The sequence below is a fragment of the Neltuma alba genome, unplaced genomic scaffold (genome assembly GCF_004799145.2).
Source record: "Neltuma alba isolate B1F8T4 unplaced genomic scaffold, ASM479914v2 tig00001982_pilon, whole genome shotgun sequence".
In the NCBI taxonomy this organism is placed as follows: Eukaryota; Viridiplantae; Streptophyta; class Magnoliopsida; order Fabales; family Fabaceae; genus Neltuma; species Neltuma alba.
The window spans coordinates 16596-42896 of record NW_021632696.1 but is presented as its reverse complement, the minus strand read 5'-3'; the positions used below and the strand labels follow the sequence as shown (position 1 = coordinate 42896).

At 35.9% G+C, this 26301-nt stretch overlaps 5 protein-coding genes across 6 annotated transcripts; 3 read left to right on the top strand and 2 right to left on the bottom strand.

Annotated features, from left to right (window-relative positions):
• The first annotated feature begins 578 nt into the window (after window positions 1-578).
• LOC114715077 (serpin-ZX-like) lies at window positions 579-2253 on the top strand. Its single transcript, XM_028899888.1, has 2 exons — window positions 579-1067; window positions 1531-2253. The coding sequence occupies exons 1-2, from the start codon at window positions 579-581 to the stop codon at window positions 2251-2253; spliced, it is 1212 nt and encodes a 403-aa protein (XP_028755721.1).
• A 5133-nt stretch (window positions 2254-7386) lies between these two features.
• On the bottom strand, window positions 7387-9631 carry LOC114715066 (uncharacterized). The gene is made up of 2 exons (XM_028899879.1): window positions 9467-9631; window positions 7387-9345 (listed from the first exon to the last, which is right to left on the bottom strand). The coding sequence occupies exons 1-2, from the start codon at window positions 9629-9631 to the stop codon at window positions 7387-7389; spliced, it is 2124 nt and encodes a 707-aa protein (XP_028755712.1).
• A 1127-nt stretch (window positions 9632-10758) lies between these two features.
• On the top strand, window positions 10759-12285 carry LOC114715056 (serpin-ZX-like). The gene is made up of 2 exons (XM_028899870.1): window positions 10759-11241; window positions 11572-12285. Exons 1-2 carry the CDS (start codon window positions 10759-10761, stop codon window positions 12283-12285), a joined length of 1197 nt encoding a protein of 398 aa, XP_028755703.1.
• A 4055-nt stretch (window positions 12286-16340) lies between these two features.
• LOC114715134 (isoflavone reductase homolog) lies at window positions 16341-25796 on the bottom strand. 2 transcript variants are annotated; one of them, XM_028899933.1, is made up of 6 exons: window positions 25781-25796; window positions 17709-17935; window positions 17170-17410; window positions 16806-17009; window positions 16474-16711; window positions 16341-16441 (listed from the first exon to the last, which is right to left on the bottom strand). In XM_028899933.1, exons 2-5 carry the CDS (start codon window positions 17898-17900, stop codon window positions 16548-16550), a joined length of 801 nt encoding a protein of 266 aa, XP_028755766.1. In that variant the 5' UTR covers window positions 17901-17935; window positions 25781-25796; the 3' UTR covers window positions 16341-16441; window positions 16474-16547. The 2 variants fall into 2 exon arrangements, with proteins under 2 accessions (XP_028755766.1, XP_028755760.1); XM_028899927.1 differs by lacking the exon at window positions 25781-25796 and having other exon boundaries at window positions 17709-18271.
• Window positions 22060-23811, top strand: LOC114715125 (bifunctional pinoresinol-lariciresinol reductase-like). The gene is made up of 4 exons (XM_028899919.1): window positions 22060-22579; window positions 22819-23059; window positions 23153-23356; window positions 23558-23811. Exons 1-4 carry the CDS (start codon window positions 22196-22198, stop codon window positions 23719-23721), a joined length of 993 nt encoding a protein of 330 aa, XP_028755752.1. The 5' UTR covers window positions 22060-22195; the 3' UTR covers window positions 23722-23811.
• Window positions 25797-26301: the final 505 nt, after the last annotated feature.

The following is a 26301-nucleotide window of genomic DNA, read 5'->3' as shown; positions in this document are numbered from 1 at the left end:
TAAATTAATAATTATATAATAAAAGATAAGTAATATAATTAATTAATTCAGGAAAAATTTTAGAACAATTAATTTTTTTTGCTAAAAAAATAAAATTATTATAATAATTCATTATTTTTAAAATATTATTGTTTATAAACTAATATTAAATAATATATACTATTTTATATTTATAGAATAGTACTATTAGAATTTATAAAATAAAGAATAAAAAATTTAGGGGCTTAATTAAAAATAATGTGAACTTGTAAGGACTTGATAAAAGGAAAAATAAATGCAATGACCTAATTAAAAACATGTAAAAGTATAAAGATTTGATTAAAAAAAATTATAAAGACCTGATTCAAAATTGGTTGAAATTATAAAAACTTAGAGATTAATTATTATTATTATTTTTTTTGCTGTTGTTGTTATGAAATTCAATTTTTTTGACCTTCAATATTAAATTCAATTTCCATCGTTTGAAATATTGTTAATGTTTGGTATTTGGAAACAAAACAACGCAACAAAACTCGAAGCAACGAAAACGGATACCCAGGAGCAAGAGTTAAGGTTTGAGGTTCGAACTGCTCTCCATCATGCGGCTAAATCTCCTTCGTCGGCCCTCCATCACTCCATGGCTGGAACGGAGTGTCCTTTCCTTCTTCTTCTGCCCAGTTTTGGCAAACCAAACGGCTTCTTACTGCTGCGGAACAGGAGCAGGTCGGAAAACTCGGAGAGGTCCCAGGTTGTATTCGAAAGCAGGGATCTTCGCAAACCAACTTTTGGGAGGAGATACAGGTGAAGAAAGGGTGTTTTCAACCTCGTCCTTCAATGTGGTGCTCAGCCTCCTTGCTGCTGGCTCCAGCGTTTGCCCCCGCCGTCAGCTTCTCGCCGTCATCGACCGCCGTTCCGTCGATCGTCTCAATTCTTTAGCCGCTCGACCGGACGTCATCTTGCCCTATGATGATCTCGCCGAGGGCATTGGTACCCGTTGCGTCAATGCCTTATGGCTTGATCAATCCCTTACTCTGAAGCCCTCTTTTAAACAGATTCTCGACTCTGATTATAGAGCCGCTCTTAACCCAGTGAACTTTCAAGCCCAGTTAATGTTCCCTCTTTTTTTTTTAAAAAGATAATCAATAGGCAAGTTTTTATAACTAGATCCCTATGATTTCATGTATTTTTAATCATGTTTTTATAAAATTTTTCTTCTTTTTATGAGGTGCTTGTTATTGATTAAATCACAGGACCTAATTAAAAAATAAGTTAAACTATAAGAACCTGATTAAAAATAAGGAGAAACTATAAGGATTCAAAGATTAATTATAGCCAGTTTATACTTAAATGTGTATGCGATCGGCCTTCGTTTATATTATGACTCTTGTAGTATGTGTTTCTTTTCTTATGTTATCTCTTGCAAAAATAGTAGCGGATTGGATTTGGTCATAAACACACTTGTCACCCAAAAAAATCAACTTAACTAATTTTTTTAGTTTCCTCAAATTGTATCCATTTACGAACAACATGAAAGTGATATAATTTGTGCAGCCTCCTCATGCGACCCAAGAAATTAATTCTTGGGCGGAAAACGAGACAAGTTGCCTCGTTAAAGACTTTATTCGTGAGGGGTTTCTCAGCAACTCAGTCAAGTTCGTCTTTACAAATGCAATACACTTTAAAGGAGCATGGAAAGGGACATCAAATCCAACCTTTATAAGCAAGAACTCAGAGATGGATACCTTGACGAGTCACAAGAGCATTGCATTTTCTAAGGGCATGAAACTGGTTTATCAACCATTTAAAAAGCAACGGAAATATAACCTCCCTCTCAGCATGGTGTTCCGTTTTGCAGTGAAAGATACTGATCAGGTGCGTAGAGAACATGTTACAGAAACCTTAAAGAATCTATGTGGCCATGATGAGAACCCAAAATTTAATACTGCTTACGAGGTGGAAGTTTCTGATACGCTGAGGGGAGTAGGGGTTACACTGCCATTTTCTGGAGGAAAGTGGAAAGGGATATTTAGTTCTTTTGGCGCTCGGAAGTTATATGTTTCCAGCATATTTCAGAAGTCATTCATGGAAATAAATGAACAAGGGGCTGAAGTTGTGTCCGTCACTGCGGCAGTAGTAATGTCTGGGTGTCCACCACGTCTGCCTCCTGTACCCGCATTAGACTATGAACATCACTACTCATTGCATGCTTCTAATGGTACAACGGCTAAAGCAGCGTCTGTGATGAGGAATCTCACCTTTCCTGCTATAATATAGGGTTAGTATGTTATGATTTGTAATTTAAAGGTTTGACTTTGTCTCTTGTTGCAATTTAAATGTTTGATTCTGCTCTGGTATTTATGGCAGAGAATAAACCACGTGATTTCATCATTTAATATGATTTATTGGTGGATTTTGCATTTGAATAGTTCCAAGAATACTTGATATCAAAGTAAAATAGATGATGACTTGGTTTTTTTTGAGTGAATTATAGATATTTGTTAAAGTAAAAAATTTCGAACACTAAAGATCAATGGGCAGGATTTTATAAATGCTATGGGATGGGTTATTATATAGGATTAGCTTGTGATGAATAAATTTTGCCGAAAAGTGATTAGAAGAACAGATTTTAGAATCATGATTTTCCCAAAAGTTGGACCGGTGGGTTTCATTGAAACAATGGTACTGGCCTTTAGAATGGATTCTGCCATTTTGGTGAGAATCTGTCATACTACCAAAATAACGGGTTTCTTTTGTCACCAAAAACAAAAACAAAAAAAACAATTTCAAACGGGCACTTTTTAATAACACATCCATAATCCTCACACCGACATTATCTACACGACAAGGTTAGCCGAGTGAATAGTACTGTCTTCGTTATTTTTTATAAGAAATATTTGATCAAACAAGGTAAATAAAAAAGTTAGCTAAAATTGATTAAAGACAACAAATATATAAAGATTATAAGTTGCTACTCAAAAATACTTTTATTTACATGGAGGAGAGAGCATGAGAGACAAAATAGGGAAATTATTGAAATAAAAAGAAGAGTCCAAGACTTTGATATTCTTTGCATTTTACCTTAGTAACTTAGTTACACGGACCGTCCCTCTATTTTAAAAATTATATACTTAAGTCCTAGTTGTGAACTTTGTTAAGAATATTATAAAAAGATACTTTTTTAATTAAAATTTATATTAAAATACTTTTTATTTACTAATTTACCTTTCATAAAACTAAATCCCTAAATTTTAGCTAAAAAGTTTTGAAGAATTTAAAATTTTTCCTCATTTTTTTTTTTTTGCAAATAGCTATTTGTTTAGTATTTTTATCATACTAGCTAGGATAGAAAAGTAAGGAATTTAGTTAACATAGATATACCAACCTTGAATGAAATTTTGATTAATTCTTTAACTAAATATATAATTGACTAAATAAGTTATAAATGTTTCTAAGAAAATTTTAATTTAAAAATTTTAAACTTTAAATTTAAATGATTTCTATAATCTCTCAAACTTTTAATTTATATTATATGATGAAAAAAATATGTATTCATTTTATTTTCTAGTTATTTAAAAAAAACTTAAATAAATAAGTTTCATTATATATGATGAAGAATTAAAATTATAAAATTATAATATAATAAAATTTAATAGATTTTATTACATTTTAAGAATTTTGAAAATACATGCATTAAAATTGTTTTTATTGTATGAAAAATTATTTTTTCGACAAATACAAATGTTTAAATAACTTTTATGTTAAGGAGGGGTATTTTGGTTAAAAAAAATTTAAAATTTAAATTTAACAATCAACTTATGATTAGATGAATGGAAATAAAATCTCAAATATACAAAGAAGATTTGTGTGACATATATTTTAATTTTAAAGGATGTTTATATATATTTTCAAAATAGAGAGGAAGTTTCTGTAATTTAGGTAAAACAGAAGGATATTAGTTTACTTTACTCTAAAAAAAATAATATTTTGAAAAATGAGATAAACTGCAGATTGGATTGAACGCCAAAGTTAAGGGGATGGGGAATGAGAATGCCACTGCTAAAGAAGGGGTTGAAACAGTTGGTGATGCAGCTGGTAACGATGCTGAAGAAGCTGATGATGTTGACCGAGTGGTGGAGGAGATTGCAAGAGAGGTTGAAGCGGGAAGTGCAGATGAGGAACTTGATGAGGATGAAACCAGCAAAGGAGATGATGAGAAGGATGAGGATGAGGATGAGGATGAAGAACAACATGACCTTCATGACAGGGAAGTCAGTGATGATTACATGGTTGAGGAGGTGGAAGAAGAGGGTGACCGTGATGGTCATGGAGGTGATGACGACGACGACGAGGATGAGGAGGAAGATGACCATGATGACAGGGAAGGAGGTCATGTGGTTGATGAGGAGGAAGATGACCATGATGACATGGAAGTCAGTCATGATTATGTGGTTGAGGAGGCCGAAGATGATGATAAGGAGGTTCGGGATTCAAATGATGAGGGTGAGGAAGCTACACATGTACTGACAATGACCCCTACCAATGTTCCTTTGCTGTTGGATTGAGAATGGGTGAGCAGTGACAGTGGGGAGGAAGGAGGGCCTGAAAAATCGATTGACCTTAGGAGGTCAACAAGGGCAAAGAGTTCCACAATTAAATCTCCGTGGATAGAATTCAAGGCAGCTCCGAGGACGAAGAGGCCAAAGGAGGAAAGGGACATCTTTTTCACTTTAATATCCCGTAGACCCAAGGGAGAGGAAGAGAGGAATATGTAAGTATATCCGTAGCTAGTGTTTTGTTTTTAAATGACACAGTGTGCCCTGACAATGACAGCAATAGAATTGAAAATGACAATAACATACATGGGAATGACAAGTATTGATGTCCCCAACACCATACTTTCTGTCACTGACATCTGACAATGTTTGCAGGACTGTCATCAAAATGTTTGATGAAGATATAGACCGACAACAGCTGTTTTCCCTGGGTGGAGTGAACAGAGTAAATAACAGGGTATTTTAGAATGCTCTGTCCCTGCACCCATGATTATGTTTGATAATGTTTGGTGAGATTATTGTACTAGAATGACATTTTCACTTGTGTTCTGTAGGTGCTTAATTTGGTGTGCAAGGCAGTGATAGAGGACATGAAGGCAGAGTTGGGGCCAGGGAAGAGGCACATTTTCGATGTTGATTTTATGGTGAGGTTGCATAATTCCAAATGCAAATACCAATAACAGCAATTGAATTGGAAATGACTTGTTCTCTGTTAATGGATTAACAATTTCATGTCATGCAGAACATGATGGCACATGATCCAACCTGGAAAGCCCAAAAATATAAGAAGCTCTTTCTTCCTGAGTTCCTTGGCTACAACTTAGCTAAATGTGATTTCATAATTGGTCCTGCTCTTGTTGGCCAACACTGGTTTTGCGTTGCCATTCAGCCTAGCACATTGGATTTCCACGTAATAGACTCCATGATGAACCATTTCGGAACCAAGGACAGAAAGTAGAAGAAGAAGGTTGTCATCAAAGACCCAGTGGAAATGACTGTGGATGACTGTGTAAGAAAAAACTCATTATCTTTACCCTAGTTTTTGAACTTGGAAAATCATTAAACTTTCTATGTTGGTCCTGAATGTTGTTGCAGAGGATGAGGCTCAATATTATACTGGACTTGGTCAAGCCAGGATTGGTTGGGAAAAAGCCAATGTCTCCCATGATATTTGCAGAAGTTCCCCAGCAGAATAACCTGTCAGTTTTGTCAAATTCGATTTCTGTGGGGTAAATGCACATGTCAGATGTGTTAACTAACTGTGCTGATATTGTTGCGTCCACAAGAGGGATTGTGGGGTGCACTGCATGATGTGGCTGAGAAGATGGGAACCTGGTGTGACCCTTACCTACACAGAGGAAGAAGTTGTTGGCTTTCGTCGTGACCTGACATGGTGGTTGGTCAATCATGAACAGAATGAAAAATGTGACGAGGCATTGGCCCTTATTCGACGACCACAACCAACCAAGAGCACAAAGTCCAAGAAAAGGCGTCGGTCTTAGGTGTCTCGATGTTAGGGTCATAATTCACTTGTCCTCTGTTAGATTGCTGTATGTAATGTGCATTGTAGGTTGACCAAAAATTTACTGTGTATTGTTATGGTTAACAGAGATTGGTATCCATAAATGTATGATAGTTGAGAACCATGATGCCAATTTATTCCCCAGTGACATGAATGAATCTGGTTTTAACCACACAAAAACAGATGATGACAACAACCTCATTGGACATGTGCTATTAGTTTTCATTTTTTGTTCAGGTCACTAAATTTTACTTCAATATATCCTGTTGGTATCCAACAGAAAATGATACCAAGTGAAGTGAATATGACAGCGATAATGATAAGGATCACCTGGTTTGATTTTACAACATCAGTTCAACACGGCTGTCAGCTTATGCTGATAGCATCACTGCCAATGACCAGAACAAATTTAAAAATGACACCATGTGAAGCGAATATGACAGCAATAATGATAAGGATAACCTGGTCTGATTTTACAACATCAGTTCAACACGGCTGTCAGCTTATGCTGATAGCATCACTGCCAATGACCAGAACAAATTTAAAAATGACACCATGTGAAGCGAATATGACAGCAATAATGATAAGGATAACCTGGTCTGATTTTACAACATCAGTTCAACACGGCTGTCAGCTTATGCTGATAGCATCACTGCCAATGACCAGAACAAATTTAAAAATGACACCATGTGAAGCGAATATGACAGCGATAATGATAAGGATCACCTGGTCTGATTTTACAACATCAGTTCAACACGGCTGTCAGCTTATGCTAATAGCATCACTGCCAATGACCAGAACAAATTTAAAAATGACACCATGTGAAGCGAATATGACAGCGATAATGAGAAGGATCACCTAGTCTGATTTTACAACATTAGTTCAACACGGCTGTCAGCTTATGCTGATAGCATCACTGCCAATGACCAGAACAAATTTAAAAATGACACCATGTGAAGCGAATATGACAGCGATAATGATAAGGATAACCTGGTCTGATTTTACAACATCAGTTCAACACGGCTGTCAGCTTATGCTGATAGCATCACTGCCAATGACCAGAACAAATTTAAAAATGACAACAAGTAATGCGCCATTAACAAAAGCTAACATCCCCATAACAGTAACTTCCTTTCATGTATTCAACAAGTGGACATTAAGATACTAGCCACACTTAATGCTCCGTTATCACTGAAATTTCTATCAGCTTACTTACAAAAAAATGTCTCCACCTAGCTCCTAACTACAACCCCAGTCCCAAAAAAATTGACAAGGGCGGAGCATACAACTATGTACACCAAAAAATGACCCATCCCCACTGTACTCGAAACTTCATGATGGGTTAAGATTTCTGCAATTCCTCCTTGTGTGTCCAGGCTGGTGGCATCTTTCACAGTGGTATATCCGTTTGTTCTGGAACTGTGATTCATCCCTGTTTACTTTTGGCCTTCCTGGTGGTCGGGATGTCATGGGAGGTAGCAAGAAAACTTGCTCACTGACATTTTCTATTTTATAGTAGTCATTTGGGTGAGGCATGTCTGTTGTTACCACAGGAATCATACTGCGAGCATAGATCTTTTCTTGTGATGACTTTTTATAGCAATTATCAATATAATCATAAACATTGCCGTGCACAATCTTGATGGCAGCACAAGCATGGGAACAAGGGATCCCCGTCATTTGCCAAGATCTGCAACTGCATTGGTGTAGTCCAAGATCAACACGATGGTCTCCACGTGATGTTGTCACCTTCACTCTTCCCCCACCATAATTTTCAGCATACATATGGTCAGACCCAGCCACCATATCTAGCACCTTACTCTCTATATTTGGGCCAACGCAATTCTTCCATTTGGTCATACCCACATAGGAGGCATGCAGCTTTCTTGCAACTTTATCTCGGTGCTCATAGATCAATTGGGGTACAGTATGCTTTCTCTCATTCACCATCCATGCATTGAATGATTCTGCTATATTAGTTGTAATATTGTCCCATCTTTTATATGGGAACCTACTTTTAGCCCACCTATCTACATCCCCATGATGAATAAGCCAATCAAATAGCCTTGGAGAAAAGGATCTCATGTCATCCATTGCTGCCTCAAATTTCTCATCCGTCCTTGTGTATGCAATTTTATCCAATAAATATAGTGCATCCTCCTTTGATCGGCCATTTGTCCTTGTTTGCCCCTTATTCATTTTCATAACTTCTGAACTAAAATTCTCCTTGATGTGTCTATAACAAAAGGCATGCCTTTGACCCCCAAAGATTGATGCCACTCCTCCGATGATAGCATTGTGTCGATCTGATACAATCGTTACTTCCACAGAACTCAGGATTTTTTTTATCATATAGAAAAACCACGTCCAGTTATCTAGTGTTTCTCCCTTCACAATTGCAATTGTAAATGGCAGCAGCTCGTTATCTGCATCATAAGCTGAAGCTGACAACATTGTCCCCTTGTATGGTCCGCTTAAGTGAGTTCCATCAACATACATAATATGCCTCGCGCCACCCAAGAAACCCTCAATGCATGCCCCGTAGGCAATGAAAACACGTTCAAACCGGTTCCCAATAGCAGTCCATTCAGCCACTGATTTTTCATCTGTTTCCTTTATCCTTTCGCATACCCATGGTATGAGCATGTATGATTGTTCAAGCCTGCCATATATGTCTTCCAGTGACTTCTCTCTTGCTCTATAAGCCTGTTTATATGTTAGATCAATCCCATACTCTCGTTTCAACCTCTTCCTTATCTCAGAAGTGCGCTTGTCTGCATGATCCCTCATCTCATCAATTATTATTGATGAGTTCAAACTAGCTCTTCCACTATGCATCACGTCCAAGCTATCTTGGGCAGAATGAACATGCCGGTTTATAAATGTCGTCACTCGTAGCACATCACAACTCTTCCCCACATGATTTGCACATAGCTTCCATGGACAACCCTCAACTTTACACCTTATCGACATGAATTCCTTGCTATTCCTCATATACTTGGCCACAAACTTGTTTGCAAGTGCAAACTTGTATACAAACACCCGAAATACATCTGCACTAGGAAAACGTTGGCCCACTCCTGTTAAAAGTCCCCTCCATTCCGCATGAACCATCTCACTACCATCCGTATCTTCAGCTCCGATAGATTTATCCACATTAGGGGGCCCACTTATTTCATCATTGTCACATTCACGAGCATTTTCTTCACTGAGCCAGCCATAATCACAACACAAACTAATGGGAGACACATCCAGTTCGTTTGCTGTGACATGCCCATGAATCTCTCTGTTCTGCATTCATAATGACAAGACTCGTTAACACAAATGACAAGAAGAAATTCATAAATGACAACAAATAGTTAGGACAAACTTCCACTTACATTTCTACATTGTCCCTTGGTTGGGGACCTACTTGTCTTTTTTCAGCCACATACACATGACCGCTGTTCCCATTGTATTGAAAGAGGTTATACATTTCAGCATTGTCATGAAGGTCAATCAATGTCTTCTCATCAAAGGCCACTGTGTACTTAATGTCATAATTTCTTCCATCGCCACCAATCCACTCAGATATCATTAGCCTCAATTCATCAAGTGTCAGCCCATCCTTAATGCTTCTTAACCTCACGCCACCTCTATTATATCTCACTTCACCTTCACCATTTGTCACAAATTTCCCCCCACATGAAAATAACAGAACAGCTCCTTCCCACAAGATGACCCAGCTTCGAAATTCATTTATCTTCATTACCTGCACTGATAACATAACAGAAGTCGAATGATTATATGACTTAATACCATCATCATCAACTTACACGACCAACTTAGGGTTTGACACATTCATGCTTATAATTTGCAACAAAACAATCATTTCTTTCCTGTCCACACTAATGCTTCATTTTCTCAGAATCAATCCACTTCATTATTCGAATCTCCCTCCAACATTGTCCATTTATCTGACACTAATCACTCTAACCCACTTGTGACGCCATCAAACCCCTCTCCCTCAGTGTTTTTCCTTCCCCGTGCATTCACCCTCTGATCACCGTCCTTCCCCCCACACTTTCTATATACCCACGCCGTCTCCATGCTTCGCCACCCTCTCCACCTCAAAACCATCCCCACATCGACGACATTGCCATCCAACGGGAAGAGGAAAATCAACCGGCGCATAAAGGAGAGGGACAAAAGACAGAGGCGAACAATATAGTCACTGGATACTAACCTCGCTTCCGTCGTTCAGTTGTTGCTTCGCGCGTTCATGCTCCCACGTTCGTGGTCCCTCCCAACTTTTTCCTCCAGCTCTCGCCACAACTTGCACACTTCCACCGGTCACTTTTTCGGTTTGCATATGAGGGGCTGTTTCGTAATTGTGCAACATTTGCATAATCCCAAATCAGGCAACACTTCCCTATCTGGTAATACATTTGCTTAGCTTCCCATTTTGGCATTTTATTATTTCAGCCTTCTTTATCTGTCATTTTCCCTAAGATTTTTTGATTCAAGAAATTAAAGAGCATCGTTCATTATTTCTTTTCTTTTTTCCTTTTTGGTTACGAAACTCCTTCAATATTAAATTCAATTTCCATCGGTTGAAATAGTGTTAATGTTTTGGTATTTGGAAACAAAACAACGCAACAAAACTCGAAGAAAACTAAAAAAAATACCTAGGAGCAAGAGTTCAAGTTTGAACTGCTCTCCATCATGCGGCTCTCCATCACTCCATGGCCAGGAAGGAGTGTCCTTTCCTTCTCCTTCTGCTCGGTTTTGACAAACCAAACGGCTTCTTACTTCTGCGGAACACGACGAGATCCGGAAACTCAGAGAGGTCTCAGGTTGGCCCCGGTGATCTTCGGACGCCATCTTTTGCCCGGAGAAACAGGCGAAAACAGGGTGGTTTCATACCCGCCCTTCCATGTTGTGCTCGGCCTCCTTGCCGCTGGCTCCAGCGTTTCCGCCCGCCGTCAGCTTCTCGCCTTTGTCGACTCCCATCTCGTCGACCGCCTTAATTCTGTAGCCGCTCGACCCGACGTCATCTTGCCCTATGACAATCTCGCCGAGGTCCCTCGTATCCGTTGCGTCAATGCCTTATGGCTTGATCAATCCCTCACCTTGAATCCCTCTTTTAAACAGATTCTCGACTCTGATTATAGAGCCGCTCTGCACCCAGTGGACTTTCAGAACCAAGTAATGTTTCGTCATTTTTTTTCTACTCGAAATCTAAATATCTTTAATTATATCAAATTTAAATTTTATATTACTCATAGCATTGTTAGGCTCTATTCCATCTACTTCCTCTCCGTCTTCTTGTCTCCTAAAAGAAATCATCTCATCAATTCTCACATTGATTGATGCATGATACATGGAGGAGCATATGTTTCTCTTCTCATATTATCTCTTCTAAGTACAAGAGCTGGTTGGATTTGGTTATAAACACTGACACACAGAGTAGTTCTTAGAACACACATTTGTTAAAGAGATTTTCTTAGTATCCTGAAATTGTATCTATTTATGCAGCCTCCTCATGCGACCCAAGAAATTAATTCTTGGGCGGAGAACGAGACAAGTGGCCTGGTTAAAGACTTTATGCGTGAAGAGTTTCTCAGCAACTCAGTCAAGTTTGTCATTACAAATGCAATACACTTCAAAGGAGCATGGAAATATATGCCCCTTATAGTAGAAGAGAACAAGAACTTAGAGATGGATCCCTCCATAATTGCCAAGGGGAATGCATTGAAGGATTTGAAAATGGTTGATCAACCATTTAAAAAGCAAAGTAAATATGACTACGACCGTTCCAGCACAGTAAGCTGTTACCCATTTAAAGATACTGATCGAGAGTGTGTAGAACGTGTTACAGAAAACTTCAAGAATCTACGGGACCACCAGAAGACCCCAAAATTTAATATTTCTTCCGAGGAGTGGCTGAGGGGAGTAGGGGTGACATTGCCGTTTTTTGGAAAGTGGAGAGGGATGTTTAGTTGTTTCAGAGGTGGTAAGAATTTATATGTTTCCAGCATATTTCAGAAGTCATTCATGGAAACAAACGAACAAGGGACTGAAGTTGTGTCCATCACTGCGGCAGTAGTAACGTATGGGCGTCCACCATGTCTATTATTACCTCCTGTGCCTACATTAGGACATGAATATATCTACCCACTCCACACTTATGATGGTACTACGGCTAAAACAGAGTCTGTCATTATTGATCTCAGCGGTCTTATCAAATAGGTTTCGTATGTTATGCTTCGTCCTCATTATAATTTGGATTTTTGATTCTTCTTGGTTTTTTTTTGAGATGAAACAAGAGTATCCCCAAGTTATATTAAATTTAAAACTAATCCCTTTCAAGCCTGGAACGGTTAAGGAATAGCCCTTTCAACAAATATGCTTATTAGAATTCGAACTTATATTTTTCTTCTTATGAGGGTGAGACTGCTACCACATTAACCAACAGTTTGTTAGTATTTTTATTATTATTATTATTATTAATTATTTTTTTCCTTGCAAACTCTGTTTCATGTTGTAATTTCAATGTTTGACCCTGTTTTGGTATTTATAGCAAAGAATCAATCATATGACTTTACTGTTTAATATGTTTTATTAGTAGTTTTTACATGTGAATAGTTTCAAGAGTACTTGATATTAAAGTAAGATAGATGATGACATTTTTTTAGAGTGAATTGTAGATGTTTATTATATTTTGTTAAAAACTTCGTATATTAAAGATCAATGGGCAGGATTTTATAAATAATATGGGATGGATTAGAAAATAGGATTTGAAAAAATCTTCTGGTTGAAGGGGTTAAAGTCCCAAGTCTAATTTCTGCAAACCAAAATGTCTTTGATTAGTATTTTTATCATGAAGTTAATAATAGAAAATGGTAATGATATATAAAGGATTAGAGATCACTGATACACTAAGATATGAGAAAAGCTCTTTTTCTTCCAAACCCTCCTCGAAGTACCAATACATATCCAACATAATTAAATTTACTAATTTTTAGAAATATCAATTCCGCATGTGCTTGTATTTGGCAAATCCCTAATCATTTTTTTTAAAAAAAAAATAGGCTACACTAACAACTGTTCTTATACAAAATTACTTAAATAATTTACTCAATAGATAAAAATATACACATGCAGGAATTTGTATTCCCATGTCTTCCAACTTATATCAAATACTCCATCAAATAATCTCCCCTCATGTATTCTATGCAATTTGAATAAATTACTTCTCTTCTTCTTATTATAAAAATATATGGTAAATATAATTTTAAAATATGTATTTTAGGAGATTATGGGAATATAATTATTCATAATTGATCATGTTATAAAAAGTCATAGTATGCGTAGGTTATTAAGCACGAAAGAGGCAAGTGTATCCAGCTTTTATATGCAATCTTCCTTATGATAATGCAAAGATATTGGGTGAAATTCCAAAGGTGACCCAAATATTAAATACCCAATCATCAATGAGTTTAATTCCACAGTAATCATTTTTCTGATGGTGCGTTAAATTTTGTTTTATCAATCTCATTTTCTTATAATTATCTGCATAAGATTCTTTTTATTCAAGAAATCAAAGAGCTTCGTATTTGGAAACGAACAACGGAGAAAAACTCGAAGAAACCAAAGAAATACGTAGGAGCACGAGTTCAAGTTTGAACTGCTCTCCATCATACGGCTAAATCTCCTTCGTCCCAGGAACTGGCCCTCCGTCCTTCCATGGCTGTAAAGGAGTGTCCTTTCCTTCTCCTTCTGCCCAGTTTTGGTAAACCAAATGGCTTCCTACTGCTACGGAACAAGAGCAGGTCGGAAAACTCAGAGAGGTCCCAGGTTGCATCCGAAATCGATGATCTTCGGAAGCCATCTTTTGGTCGGAGAAATAGGTGAAAACAGGGTGGTTTCATACCCGCCCTTCGATGTGGTGCTCGTCCTCGTTGCTGCTGGCTTGAGCGTTTCCCCCCCGCCGTCAGCTTCTCGCCGTCAGCGGCTCCCCTACCGTCGATTGTCTCAATTCTTTAGCCGCTCGACCCGCCGTCATCTTGCCCTATGACGATCTCGCCGAGGGCCCTCGTATCCGTTGCGTCAATGCCTTATGGCTTGATCAATCCCTTACTCTGAAGCCCTCTTTTAAACAGATTCTCAACTCTGGTTATCCAGCCGCTCTGAACCCAGTCTACTTTCAGAGCCGGCTAATTTTTTTAACTCAAAATCTAAATATCTTTAATTAAATCAATTTTAAATTTTATGTTACTCATAGCACTGTTAGGTTCTATTGCATCTCCTTCCTCTCTTTGTCTCCTAAAAGAAATCATCTCATCGATTCTCCTGAAATTGTATATATTTAAGAACAACATGATATTGTTATAATTTGTGCAGCCTCTTCATACGACCCAAGAAATTAATTCTTGAGGGGTTTCTCAGCAACTCAGTCAAGTTCGTCATTACAAATGCTATACACTTCAAAGCAGCATGGAACGGGAAACCATATCTACCCCATATATGCAGACGTCCTCAAGAAGAGAACGAGAACTTAGAGACGGATCCCTCCATGAGTGCCAAGAGGAATGCATTTAGTGAGGATTTGAAATGGGTCATTCACAAATTTAAAAAGCAAAGTAAATATAATTACCAGCTTTTCAACATGGTGTTCTGTTTTCCATTGAAAGATACTGATCGAGTGCGTCGTACAGAACATGTTACAGAAACCTTAAAGAATCTATGTGGCCACCACGAGATTTAATATTTCTTCCGAGGTGGAAGTTTCTGATACGCTGAGTGGAGGAGGGGTAACACTGCCATTTTCTGGAGGAAAGTGGAAAGGGATGTTTAGTTCTGTTGGTGGTCAGAAGTTATATGTTTCCAGCATATTTCAGAATCATTCATGGAAATAAATGAACAAGGGACTGAAGTTGTGTCCGTCACTGCGGCAGTAGTAATGTCTGGGTATGTGTCTCCACCATGTCTACCTCCTGTGCCTACATTAGAACATGAAGATATCTACTCACTCCACATTTACAATGGTACGACGGCTAAAACAGAGTCTGTGATTATTACTCTCACCAAGCTGAGCATATAGGGTTCGTATGTTATGCGTCATCATTATAATTTAAATGTTTGACTCTCCTTGGTTTTTTTATTAATTTTTTTTAGAGTGAATTGTAGATGTTTATTACATTTTGTAAAAAATTTCGTATATTAAAGATCAACGGGCAGGATTTTGTAAATACCATGGTATGGATTATAATCAGTGGATATGCTCAAAGCTACTGTTCAAACGAGGCTTTTGGGATTGCCCAGGGTTTTGAACCAAACGGTGCGACATTGGCTTCAGTTCTGTCTGTTGTGCACGAGCAGGCTGTGTTGGTTAGGGGGAAAGACTTCATGAATTTATGAAGAATAAAGGGATTCAAGTGGGAGTGATTCTTGGTACAGCATTGGTTTACATGTATGCAAAGAGTGGAGCGATTACAAAGGCTCAAAAGGTGTTTGAAAGAAATATTGCAACTTGGAATGCTATGGTATGTGGGTTGGCTACTCACGGGCATGCTCTAAGAGTCAAGATGACCTTATCCTGTTCCAGAAGCTGAGGAAAGAGCAGCTTGCACCAAGTGATGTCACATTTATAGGGGTCCTATCTGCTTGTTTTTCTGATATATGGGCTCTCTGGATTGCTTTTATGTTTTTGCCATCTTCATCGCTTATAAATGGATTTACAGAGCCCTAGAACGAAACTGAGTTGTGACTATGAATTTGTGTGCCTCAAACAAATGTTGTAACAATCTGCATCTGCAATAACGGTGTATTTTGATGATTGTTTTATAAAGTCTGTGACTAGGATATCAGATCCTTACCAAATCCACCCCCAAGCAGTTAACATGAAAACCAACTAGAAAATCCCAATAAAAGAGAGGCTCAGTGACGTTAGATTCAAGTTCAAAAGAAATGAAGAGCAGCTTAAGGAATTCATAAAATTCAACTCGCATAATTTTCCTATAATGATTTACTCACTTTCTTTAAAAAACAAAACTATGCTGTTAATACTCAAACACTTGTGTGTTACTTATATTGGCTAAAGAAATTGTATTGTATTCAATACGAGAGAGCCTTGTAGAGCCTTTCTCAGTTTCTCCGGATATAAATTCATCAAATAGAATTTAGAAGCGCCAAGTGCTCAACTCACATATTTCAACTCTGCTCTGTCTAATTTTAAAAGGGAGAGAACAAGAGAAGGAAAAAAAAAAAAAAGCTTCTAGTTGAAGAGGTTGTAGTCCCAAATCTAATCTCCACAGATGAAAATGGTATTTAATTATTATTAATATAAAGAAGTCAATAAGAGAAAATGGTAATGATACGTAAAGTACTATAGCTCACTCATACACTGATATATGAGAAAGCTTTTTTTCTCCCAACCTCTCCTCAAAGTAAGCTTATTTTAACTGATAATCATGGTTCATTACACTGAACTCCTGTGAAATCAATTTATTTTACACATAGATCCTTAAGTACTCATCCATGCGTGTGTAATTAACCTCAGGATAAAGCTTTGAGGCTTCTTCTCCCTCTTCACCTATTTCAAAATCTGTTAAACATCCCTCATAGAAAATGTGATAGAAGTGTCCAATTCCAACTTGGAGTTTATAATCCATGCCTGCAAATAAGAAAGACACATTCCAATGAGAGAGGGGGGGGGGGGGACAGCACTGCTTAACAAATGTGAACGCAGAATCAGTTTTTTGTCTTACCTCTCAAGGTGGTGAGGAAGTCTTCTGCAGATATATACGTCTTTTCTAGTTCCTTCCCAATGAGTTTCTCCCAAATTCCAATAAGCTCTCCTTGGGAAAGAATGTTCTCAGGTGGCCTTAAATACAATGTTTTGTTTAGAGTTCTAGGGTCGTCTATTGCTTTTATGGTATATGTTGCAACATCTTCCTCATCCATAAACACAGCTGTAACCATAGATAGTCTCATATTAACCAAACAAGATGTTGCTGTAGTTGAACTAAGTTGGATTGTGCAGGAAACAATCAGAAGACAAGAGGGGACAACCTTAAACGTAATACTAGAAAGTTTGATGGTGAATGAAAGGAATTGAAGTATGTATGTTACCTTTGAGGTTGCCATCACCAAATAGATGGACCTTGTCTCTTGGAGGGACAAAGGAGCCCATCTGAGAGAGGCTGCCGGCAAAGTATCCGGCGAACAAGTTTGCTGAGATGTAAGTGTAAGGGATGTTAGCTTCCTCTATTGCTTTTCGCACTGTCATTTTGTCATCAAATGTCACTCTTCCTGGTTCCAGAGCATGTCCCATACGAGCAGGGTCCAGTCCAAATTCCGAAGGCAAGAAACGCTACAAGAAACAAAAATACGAAGACAACAATATTTTTTAGCATTCTGATAAAAAAAATTGCCTGATTTTGTTCTCCAAATGTGTTCTGCAGAACACAAGAAGACTGTGGGAAATACTTGAAAACTTGGTAAAAAGGGATTCAGTTTTTGCGCCATTGTTGATTTACTTAATCTTTACGTCTCAATGCATAGACGGGTCGTCAGGGTAAAAGACTAAAAGTCAACGCGACAGGGTTAATGAAAGAAGGAATGGAAGGAAAAGCAGATGGATCACAGACTCATAATAGAAACAATAATACCTTAACATTTCCGGCTTCTTTGATGGCGTCGACAAGCTTGAGCTGCAACAGAATGCTGTGACTCCGGAAATGAACGCCGGAGACGGCGCTGATGACAACGTCAACCTGCTTAACGGCGTCAACGAGGCTCCGGTGATCGGAGAAGGAGGCCCGAACGAGATGAGCACCTTGCTTCTTAAAGGAGAGCAACATCTGAAGCTTCTCAATTTGAAGGCCTAACTCAGGTCGTTGAACAATATAAGTCTCATGGCCCTGAGCCAGACAAGCCTTCACAATCCTCCTCCCAATATACCCAGTTCCACCCACAATCAAAACCTTGCTTTTCGCCATTTTTATGACCCCTCTGCTCTGTGATCCTTGGGGTTCCAATCTACTTCAAGAGAAGTTCTTTACTTGTTGGGCACAGAGTTTGCGGAAAATAAATAAACAGGGGAGAGGGAAGGAAGTAGAGGATTGATCTGTATTTAGAATATAGAATTTGATTGGAGCTTTGATGTGCAAGAAGTAAAATACAAAGGGTAGGTCGAAGCAAGTAGGTGAGGCAAGTGAAGCCAACTTTGGGAGTATAATTTGTATATCGAGCTAAAGCTGCTGTATGTTGACTATTTGAAGCGAAGAGCTTCTGGTGATTATAGCAAGCCAAAGTTGAACGGCGAAAAGGACGCTGCAACAGCTAGCTATTAAATAATTATATACTATCTCCTGTTATTATTATAAGACTCCATTTGATTTTTTATTTGATCCTAATTATAAGATCCCAATCCATTTTGTCTCTCATATTTATGTATTTTTTCCAAGATAATCCTTCTAATAATGATAGTTCTAGCCAATATACTTAATTAGCAAGCATATTTTAGGAATGACAACACTTATTTATTACAAATAACTAACTTAACTTACTTCCTTAATTTCCTCAAATAAGTCAACTGGATCTTATAATTAGGACCGGAGGTAGTATATAAATGGAAGGACCAACCTCCCACTCTAGGGAGAAAGGTGAACTTATTTAATTATAATACTACCTTCTAACCTAATTATAATTCTAAGTATAAGATTTAATTTACTAATTTAAAGAGATTAAAAAAGTAAGTTAAGTTAGTTATTTGTAATAAATAAGTGTTGTCATTCCTAAAATATCCTTGTTAATTAAGTGTATTGGTTAGAACTATCATTATTAAAAGAATTATCTTGGAAAAAATGTATAAATATGAGAGATAAAATATATTAGAGTCTTATAATTAGGATCAAATTAAAAGTCAAACGGGATTTTATATTAAGAACCAGAGGTAGTATATATTTACGATATATTACCTATGGTACGTAATATAGGGGTTAGGAAGTCAAATTTAGTTATAAATATAAAACTTCAATATATTTTGTCCTTCTTATAATTTCATCTAAATAATTTAAGAAGATATTTAAAAAAAAATCAAGAAATATTTTTTTTTATAAATAACTAATTTAACTGTTTTTAATTTTATCCAAATTAATTACATAGGTCTTATATTAAGGATGAAAGTTAGTAGAATCCATTTTAACAGTTTCTTTTATTATTGTGATATTGTAAATCAGAAAATAGTTGTATATTTACATCTCATGTTTTATCTATATATTACTTCCAGTATTTAATATAAGACTTAATTAACTAATTTAAAAATATTAAGAAAATAATTAAATTACTTATTCGTAGTAAAATTTTTTTCTAAAATACTATTGTTAATTATATGTATTAGTTAAAACTATAATTTGATATAACTTTTTACATGTGTAACTATTACAAAGACTATTTTATAAAAAAAAATTAATATAAAAAATAAAGTTAATTAAAATCTTATATTTAAAAATAAATTAAATATCAAGGACGGAGCTAGTATTAGTAATTTAATCTACAGTCACACATTGAATGACTTGTTGGGTTTTTTTTTGGAGAATAAGGAGAAGATATTTTAGAGATTGGCAAATCAAAAGCAGCCATACGAACAATAGTCAAAGTTTTGGATGTCATTAGAATGAATATATATTTATATATATCCCATCTTGAAAATAATCAAACGAGGACTAACTTTTGATGCGAGAGAGCAAAGCAACGCAACACGTGACTCCACCCAATCTCATATATTTCCTGCACTTCGTTTTTTCCAATTAACCAAGGACAATTAGGGTGTGTTTGGATAAAACCAAACCGTGGTTTAAAAAAGTGATTCTGGAGAATAGATTCTGGATAGAATAGATTCTGTGAAGAATAGATTTTGTAAAAAAGTGATTCTGAGAAGTGAGAGTGTTTTGATAGTTGTTATCAGAAGCACTTTTTATATATACAAATTACTAAAAAAAAGACATAAGTTAATATGATAATTACAGAAAAAATAGATTTTATGATATATTTTAATTTGAAGGAATAAAATTGTTAATAATATATTTTTTACCAACATAATTAATAATACATAAGATAATATAATTAATAATTAATTAATGTGTATATATATTTATAAAATATAAGATTAAATATGTTTATCAAAAAATATGTTTATAAAAAAAATAACAAGATACATATCATATAGGCTCTCACACTCTCCCTTTTTTCTCCAAAAAGCAAAAAATTTTTGCTTTTTCCAAAACCATGGTTTTGGAGTCAAAACCATGGTTTTGGTTTTTAGAGGAGGTGTTTGGATGATTGACACCCCAAACTATGGTTTGGGGTGTCACCCAAACACACCCTTAGTCTTTGTCAGGCTTTAACGCAGAACATGTTCTCTTCTCAATAGAAATATAAGGGGTCTTCAAGTTGACCCACTTTGGATTGGTTTATTTGGGCCAGACCCAATCCCTTTGGGTAGATAGGGCCAGACTGGGCCATTGCTGCTCCATCAGACATTTAAAAAAAATTATTTCAAAAAGACATGGTTGGGAGAGAATCATGTCAAAGGACAAAATTTTCAAATTTCTATTATTAAAAAGGAAAATGACAAAAAAAAAACCATTTAAATTTTAAAAAGATAAATAGGTCATCCTGACTATTCTTATAATGATTTTTGGCATGTCAAAATACCTATTTATTATTTTAAAATTCAAGAGGTATTTTTTTGTCATTTTTTCTTCTAAAAAAATCACTAATGATAAATACTCTCTGGTTGGGGTTCAATGGCCCAACCCCCCCAAAAAAAAAATCTTGTTCGTACTATAAAAATCTATTAAGCACCTTACATATATTTTAAAAAATTAATTAAAAATGATTAAGTGAACATGTTTTAAAAATAGTCCTTAATCCAGTTTGAGATAAGATAGACCATGAGTGTGATAAAGAAAGAATACTTTTAAAAGTGAGTCAATATGTATATGATTTTTTGGTAAAAAGATCTCGCATCAAATATGACTGATAAAAATAAGAAAAAATAAACCAAATTAAAATAACATGACTATGTACAAGCCAGATTTTAAAGGCAAATCCCATATGAAACTCGTATGTGCCCAGCAAGTTTAGCAATGGGAAAAACGTACAAGTCAAAGATTTTGATGTGACTAGGAAGATTATTTTTTATACCAACTAGCTTGTCTCACACTCCGTTGAAGAAATGACATTTTGTAAGTAACCGGGCAAGACTGAAACATGTTTTCGTCCAGTTAAAACTAAATGAGTTTATTTCCTGTCTCAATTATCATTATTGAAGCTACCAAACCAAGGTTATATTTCTCTGACGTGCCCTTTAATTCAATTAAGCTTCTGAATTTAATACATTTTTCGCAACTCATCTTGGCCCAACCTTGCAGGTACCTTTCCTTTTACACGTCTCTTCAAGCCAGCCTTGTGGTTTTCGTGCTGTTAGTGTTTAACGCAACGTATCACCTCTAAGCTTTTTCTGCTTTATATTTTACTCATCAAGTCAGATTATATCATATCCTCCTATAGTAATTAGATCTCATCTCAAATAATGTATTCTTGATCAATACAATGCCAAATATTTCTGTAACAGATTATGGCGCCTAAAAGAGCAGAAAAAGTTCTGATTTTCATGAACACATACATATGATAAAGTTGCAATCTTAAAAAAGATGGTCCATAGCAACCGCCCAAATTTAAGATGGTTTGTTTAATTTTCCCTTTAATTCAACTGATTCTGCTCATTTAAGTCTCTGACACGTGAGATCTTACTCCGCAGGATTGTAGCTGTTGAGTTCAAAAGGTGGCGACATAACCGCTTTAATACACCAATTTTTCCTCTCCTCTAAATGGTATTATGACTTTTGGGCATTAGCTGATGTAGGGGCCCTTGTTCTTCTAAATGGCGCCTTGCTCTTCAAACACATGCCTTTACCTAAAGACAAAGCAAAAACATACCATTGTATCTGCCAAGCTAAAGCCAAACATGAGAAATATATAAGGTTGAAATTTTGAAGTTTTTCCAACCTATGTGTACACTCCAAGACACCAAGATCAAGCTCAGATTTTCTAGCTATGTATATATAGGTCAAGAAGAACACATCAGGACATGATCACCAGAATAGTACACACAGAGAGAGAGAGAGAGAGAGAGAAGAGAGACATGGAAAAGAGCAAAGTGCTGATTGTTGGGGGAACTGGGTACTTGGGGAAGAGGTTGGTGAAGGCAAGCTTAGAAGAAGGACACCAAACCTACGTTCTTCATAGACCAGAGATAGGGGTGGACATTGAGAAGGTCCAGCTTCTTCTTTCATTCAAGGAGCAAGGAGCTCGCCTCATTTCGGGCTCTTTCAATGACCACCAACGCCTTGTGAATGCTGTAAAGCTTGTTGACGTAGTCATTTGTGCCATATCCGGTGTCCATATTCGCAGTCATCACATCCTACTTCAACTCAAGCTCATTGATGCCATTAAAGAAGCTGGAAATATCAAGGTACTAATTACTAGAATAATACCAAGATTTTGTGTCGCGTATGTGTCTACGTGCCTCAGGTCTCAAGGAACTTGAGATTTCACTAACTAAACTAGCTTGGCCCTTTTTATGAGTTCTTAGTTTTAGTCAGAATGAAACATCTCAGTAAGGTAAGAGATGAAGTTGGCTACATATGCATGTAATGTTCATAAAATTGCCCTGTAGTTTTTCAGATCACGAAGTGCTACTGATTTGTACAGAGGTTTTTGCCATCTGAATTTGGGACGGATCCTGCAAGAATGGCACATGCATTGGAGCCTGGAAGAGTAACATTTGACGACAAAATGGTAGTGAGGAAAGCCATTGAAGAGGCCAACATACCCTTCACCTATGTTTCTGCTAACTGTTTTGCTGGTTATTTTCTCGGTGGTCTGTGTCAGCCTGGTTTCATCCTACCCTCCAAGGATTCTGTGGTCCTATTTGGAGATGGCAACACAAAGGGTAAAATACAATACTTACTTTTGAGCCTTTTATTGATTCACTCTATCAACACGCATGGACTTGTCTGTAACTATGCTTATTCCAATTTGGCAGCAATTTATGTGGATGAGGATGATATAGCGAGGTACACTGTCAAAACCATAGATGACCCCAGGACTCTAAACAAGACAGTTTACATCAGGCCACCCAAGAACATCTTGTCCCAGAGAGAAGTTGTCCAAATCTGGGAGAAGCTCATTGGGAAAGAGTTGAAGAAGTCTTCAATTTCTGAACAACAGTTTCTGGCTTCCTTGGAAGGTGAGATCAGTATCAGTTCATTAACAAATGGCAGCAGAGTTGGCATCTGCAAAGAGTGCCATCCAAGCAGTTGAATTCTTCAATTTCGATTAAACACCTTTTGTACTAAAAAGTTCTTGCCATTTTTCATCAGTTCTTGTAGTGAGAGTGGAAAACTTGGTTATATGTTCTTATTGTGTGCTCATTTTCTGGTGGTTACAGGGCAAGCATATACAGAACAGGTGGGACTGATACATTACTACCATGTTTGCTTTGAAGGATGTCTTACGAATTTCGAGGTGGGAGAAGAAGGAGTTGAAGCATGCCAACTTTACCCTGAAATTAACTACACAACGGTTGAACAATACATGAAACGCTATGTGTAGAAGGTTTTTATGTTTTTACCAAGTTCCATAGTTGGTTCGTTTCCCTGAACAGAATGGATCGAGTTCAATAAAGGTTGTGCAAATAAGCAAAGCGGAAGTTATTTTCATCCCTGACTGTTGCAAATGCAAGGCAAAGAAGCCGTTGTAATAACTTTTTCCTACATAAAATATATTTTAATGCTCTGTGTTTTTTCAACGAGTCACATGTTGAAATTATATTTCCATACGTTCTAGATTAAAGGTTTAGATTGGAGCTCGGATCCATTTGGTCTCTTCCCTATGTCTCATTTCTCCCACCTCTCTAACTTTTTTCTATGTTGCACGAGCTTATAAGAAATAGATTTTTGTTTAGAAAAAATGAAAAAAAGAATGTTAAGATGCATCTCAAAGTATTTTTTTCAACGCATCCAGTGTCCTGAAGTGTTTTTTTTTAGTACGTCCAGCATCTTGAGATGTTTTTTTGTGTGCATCAAGCATCCTAAAATTTTTTTTAGTGCACCTATTAGCCAAAAATACTTTTTAGTGCATCCAATACCAAGACAAATAAAAAACTAAATGCACCACAAAATACTTCAATACTGAATGCACATAAGAAAATATTTCGAAATATTGGAAACATCTCAACCCAAGAAAAAAAACAAAGAAATAGATTTTTACTTTCTTCCTTCCTGCTTCATTTATATACACCAAAATGGGTTGTTTTTCAACATTTACTTGTGATATTTTACCACTTGTGTGTTCTGGTAAGATCCTTGACTAAGTAAAGGCAAATCTTTGTAAATATTTTTTCGTACGTAAAATGATGTCTTCTCCACCTGAATGATCTCTGCTTTTTCACATGATGCACATCAAAATATATTTTTATTTTAGCACATCTGAAGTGTAATGTTTGGCAATTAAAAAAAAAAAATGCTTTTCTACCCTAATCATAGCTTTGGCCAGAGATTACCCAAAGAAGTATGTTTTTCAGAAAACCTTAAAAGGTGTTTGGGATAAGCTAAAAAGTGTTTCTGAAAAGTATTTTTCCTCAAATTAAGATAAATTTCTCTACATATTTATTTCGTATTCCGTAAAAGCACTTTTAAATTCATAGTTTTACTTTTACCCAAACACCTAATTTGGTCCAAAACTAAAGTTTTGGCCTCCAAAACCATGGTTTTATGAAAAGCAAAAAAAATTGCTTCTTGAAAATGTGGTTCTTTTTTTTTTTACATTGTAATACTATCTCCAATCCTCAATATAAGAGCTAGTTGACTAATTTGAAAGATTAAGAAAATTAGTTAAGTTAGCTATTGGTAATAAATATGTGTTGTCTTTTCTAAAATATCCTTTCTAATCATGTGTATTTGCTAGAAGTATCATTTGATAAAATATTTAACATATGTAACTATTACAGGGACTACTTTAAAAAAATAGATAAATATAATAAATAAAATGGATTGGAGTTTTATATTTAATACCAAATTAAATATAAAATAGCTTTTATATTAAAGATCGGAGTTAGTATGTTGTTAAAAAAAAACTAGTTGTCAAAAAATATAATGGGATTTCATATTTAAAATCTGTAAAATAATATTTTTTTGTTGGCAAAAAAATAATCATTTTTTAAAAAAATATTTAATCTTATATTTTATAAATACATATATACATACTAATTTTTTATTAATTATGTTTTTTATATATTATTTATTATGTTAGCAAAAAATATATTATTAACAAATTTATTACTTCAAATAAAAATATATTATAAAATCTATCTTTTATGTAATTATCATATTAACCTATATCCTTTTTAGTAATTTATATATATATAAGTGTTTTTGATAACAACTATTCAAATACTCTCACTTTATCAAAATTACTTTTTCACAAAATCTATTTTTAAAAATAACTTTTTTCTCAAAAACTATTCTCCAAATCATAGTTTGATTTTATCTATACACTTTTTTAATGTATTATCTCTATGTGAAACACTTGATTGCTTTCGTCCTAACTGTTTCTTTTACTTTCATTAAGGTGCACCAATTTTAATTCACCAAGAAAAAGGAGGATAGTTTCTCATGAGCTTATATTGTGATATTTCCTTTTTTCCCCCCCGAGCTGTAAGTGCTAGTAGGATCTGGGGCTTTCTAGAGTTTTTAAAAGGAAAAGGGATTCGAGAACAGTCTACCTACTACTCGGAAAAGTCAACTTAACTATTACTGGTCAAATAAATCAGACCCAATGGTTTCAAACTTTTTCAACAAAACCATGTTCATGGATTCAAATTCAAGGCGTAATACCATTGTCCTTGCGGATGCCGCTAGTCGTTCCAACCCCGATGATGGACCTTCAATGGCCGCTAACATTGACACCAGCAACCATTATGAAGAAAGGAAAATTTTCTTAAAAAAGGGGCAATTTGATAAATATATTTAATTTTTAACTTCGTTAAAATCTTAAAAAACCACATTATTTATTATCTGTGAGTAGTGTAATTTTTATGGATTTTATATTTTTTTATCAATATATTGATTATGTTTGTTTACCTGATAAGATACTTGACTTTCCAGAGTTTTTTTTGGTGGGAAAAAAAAAGTA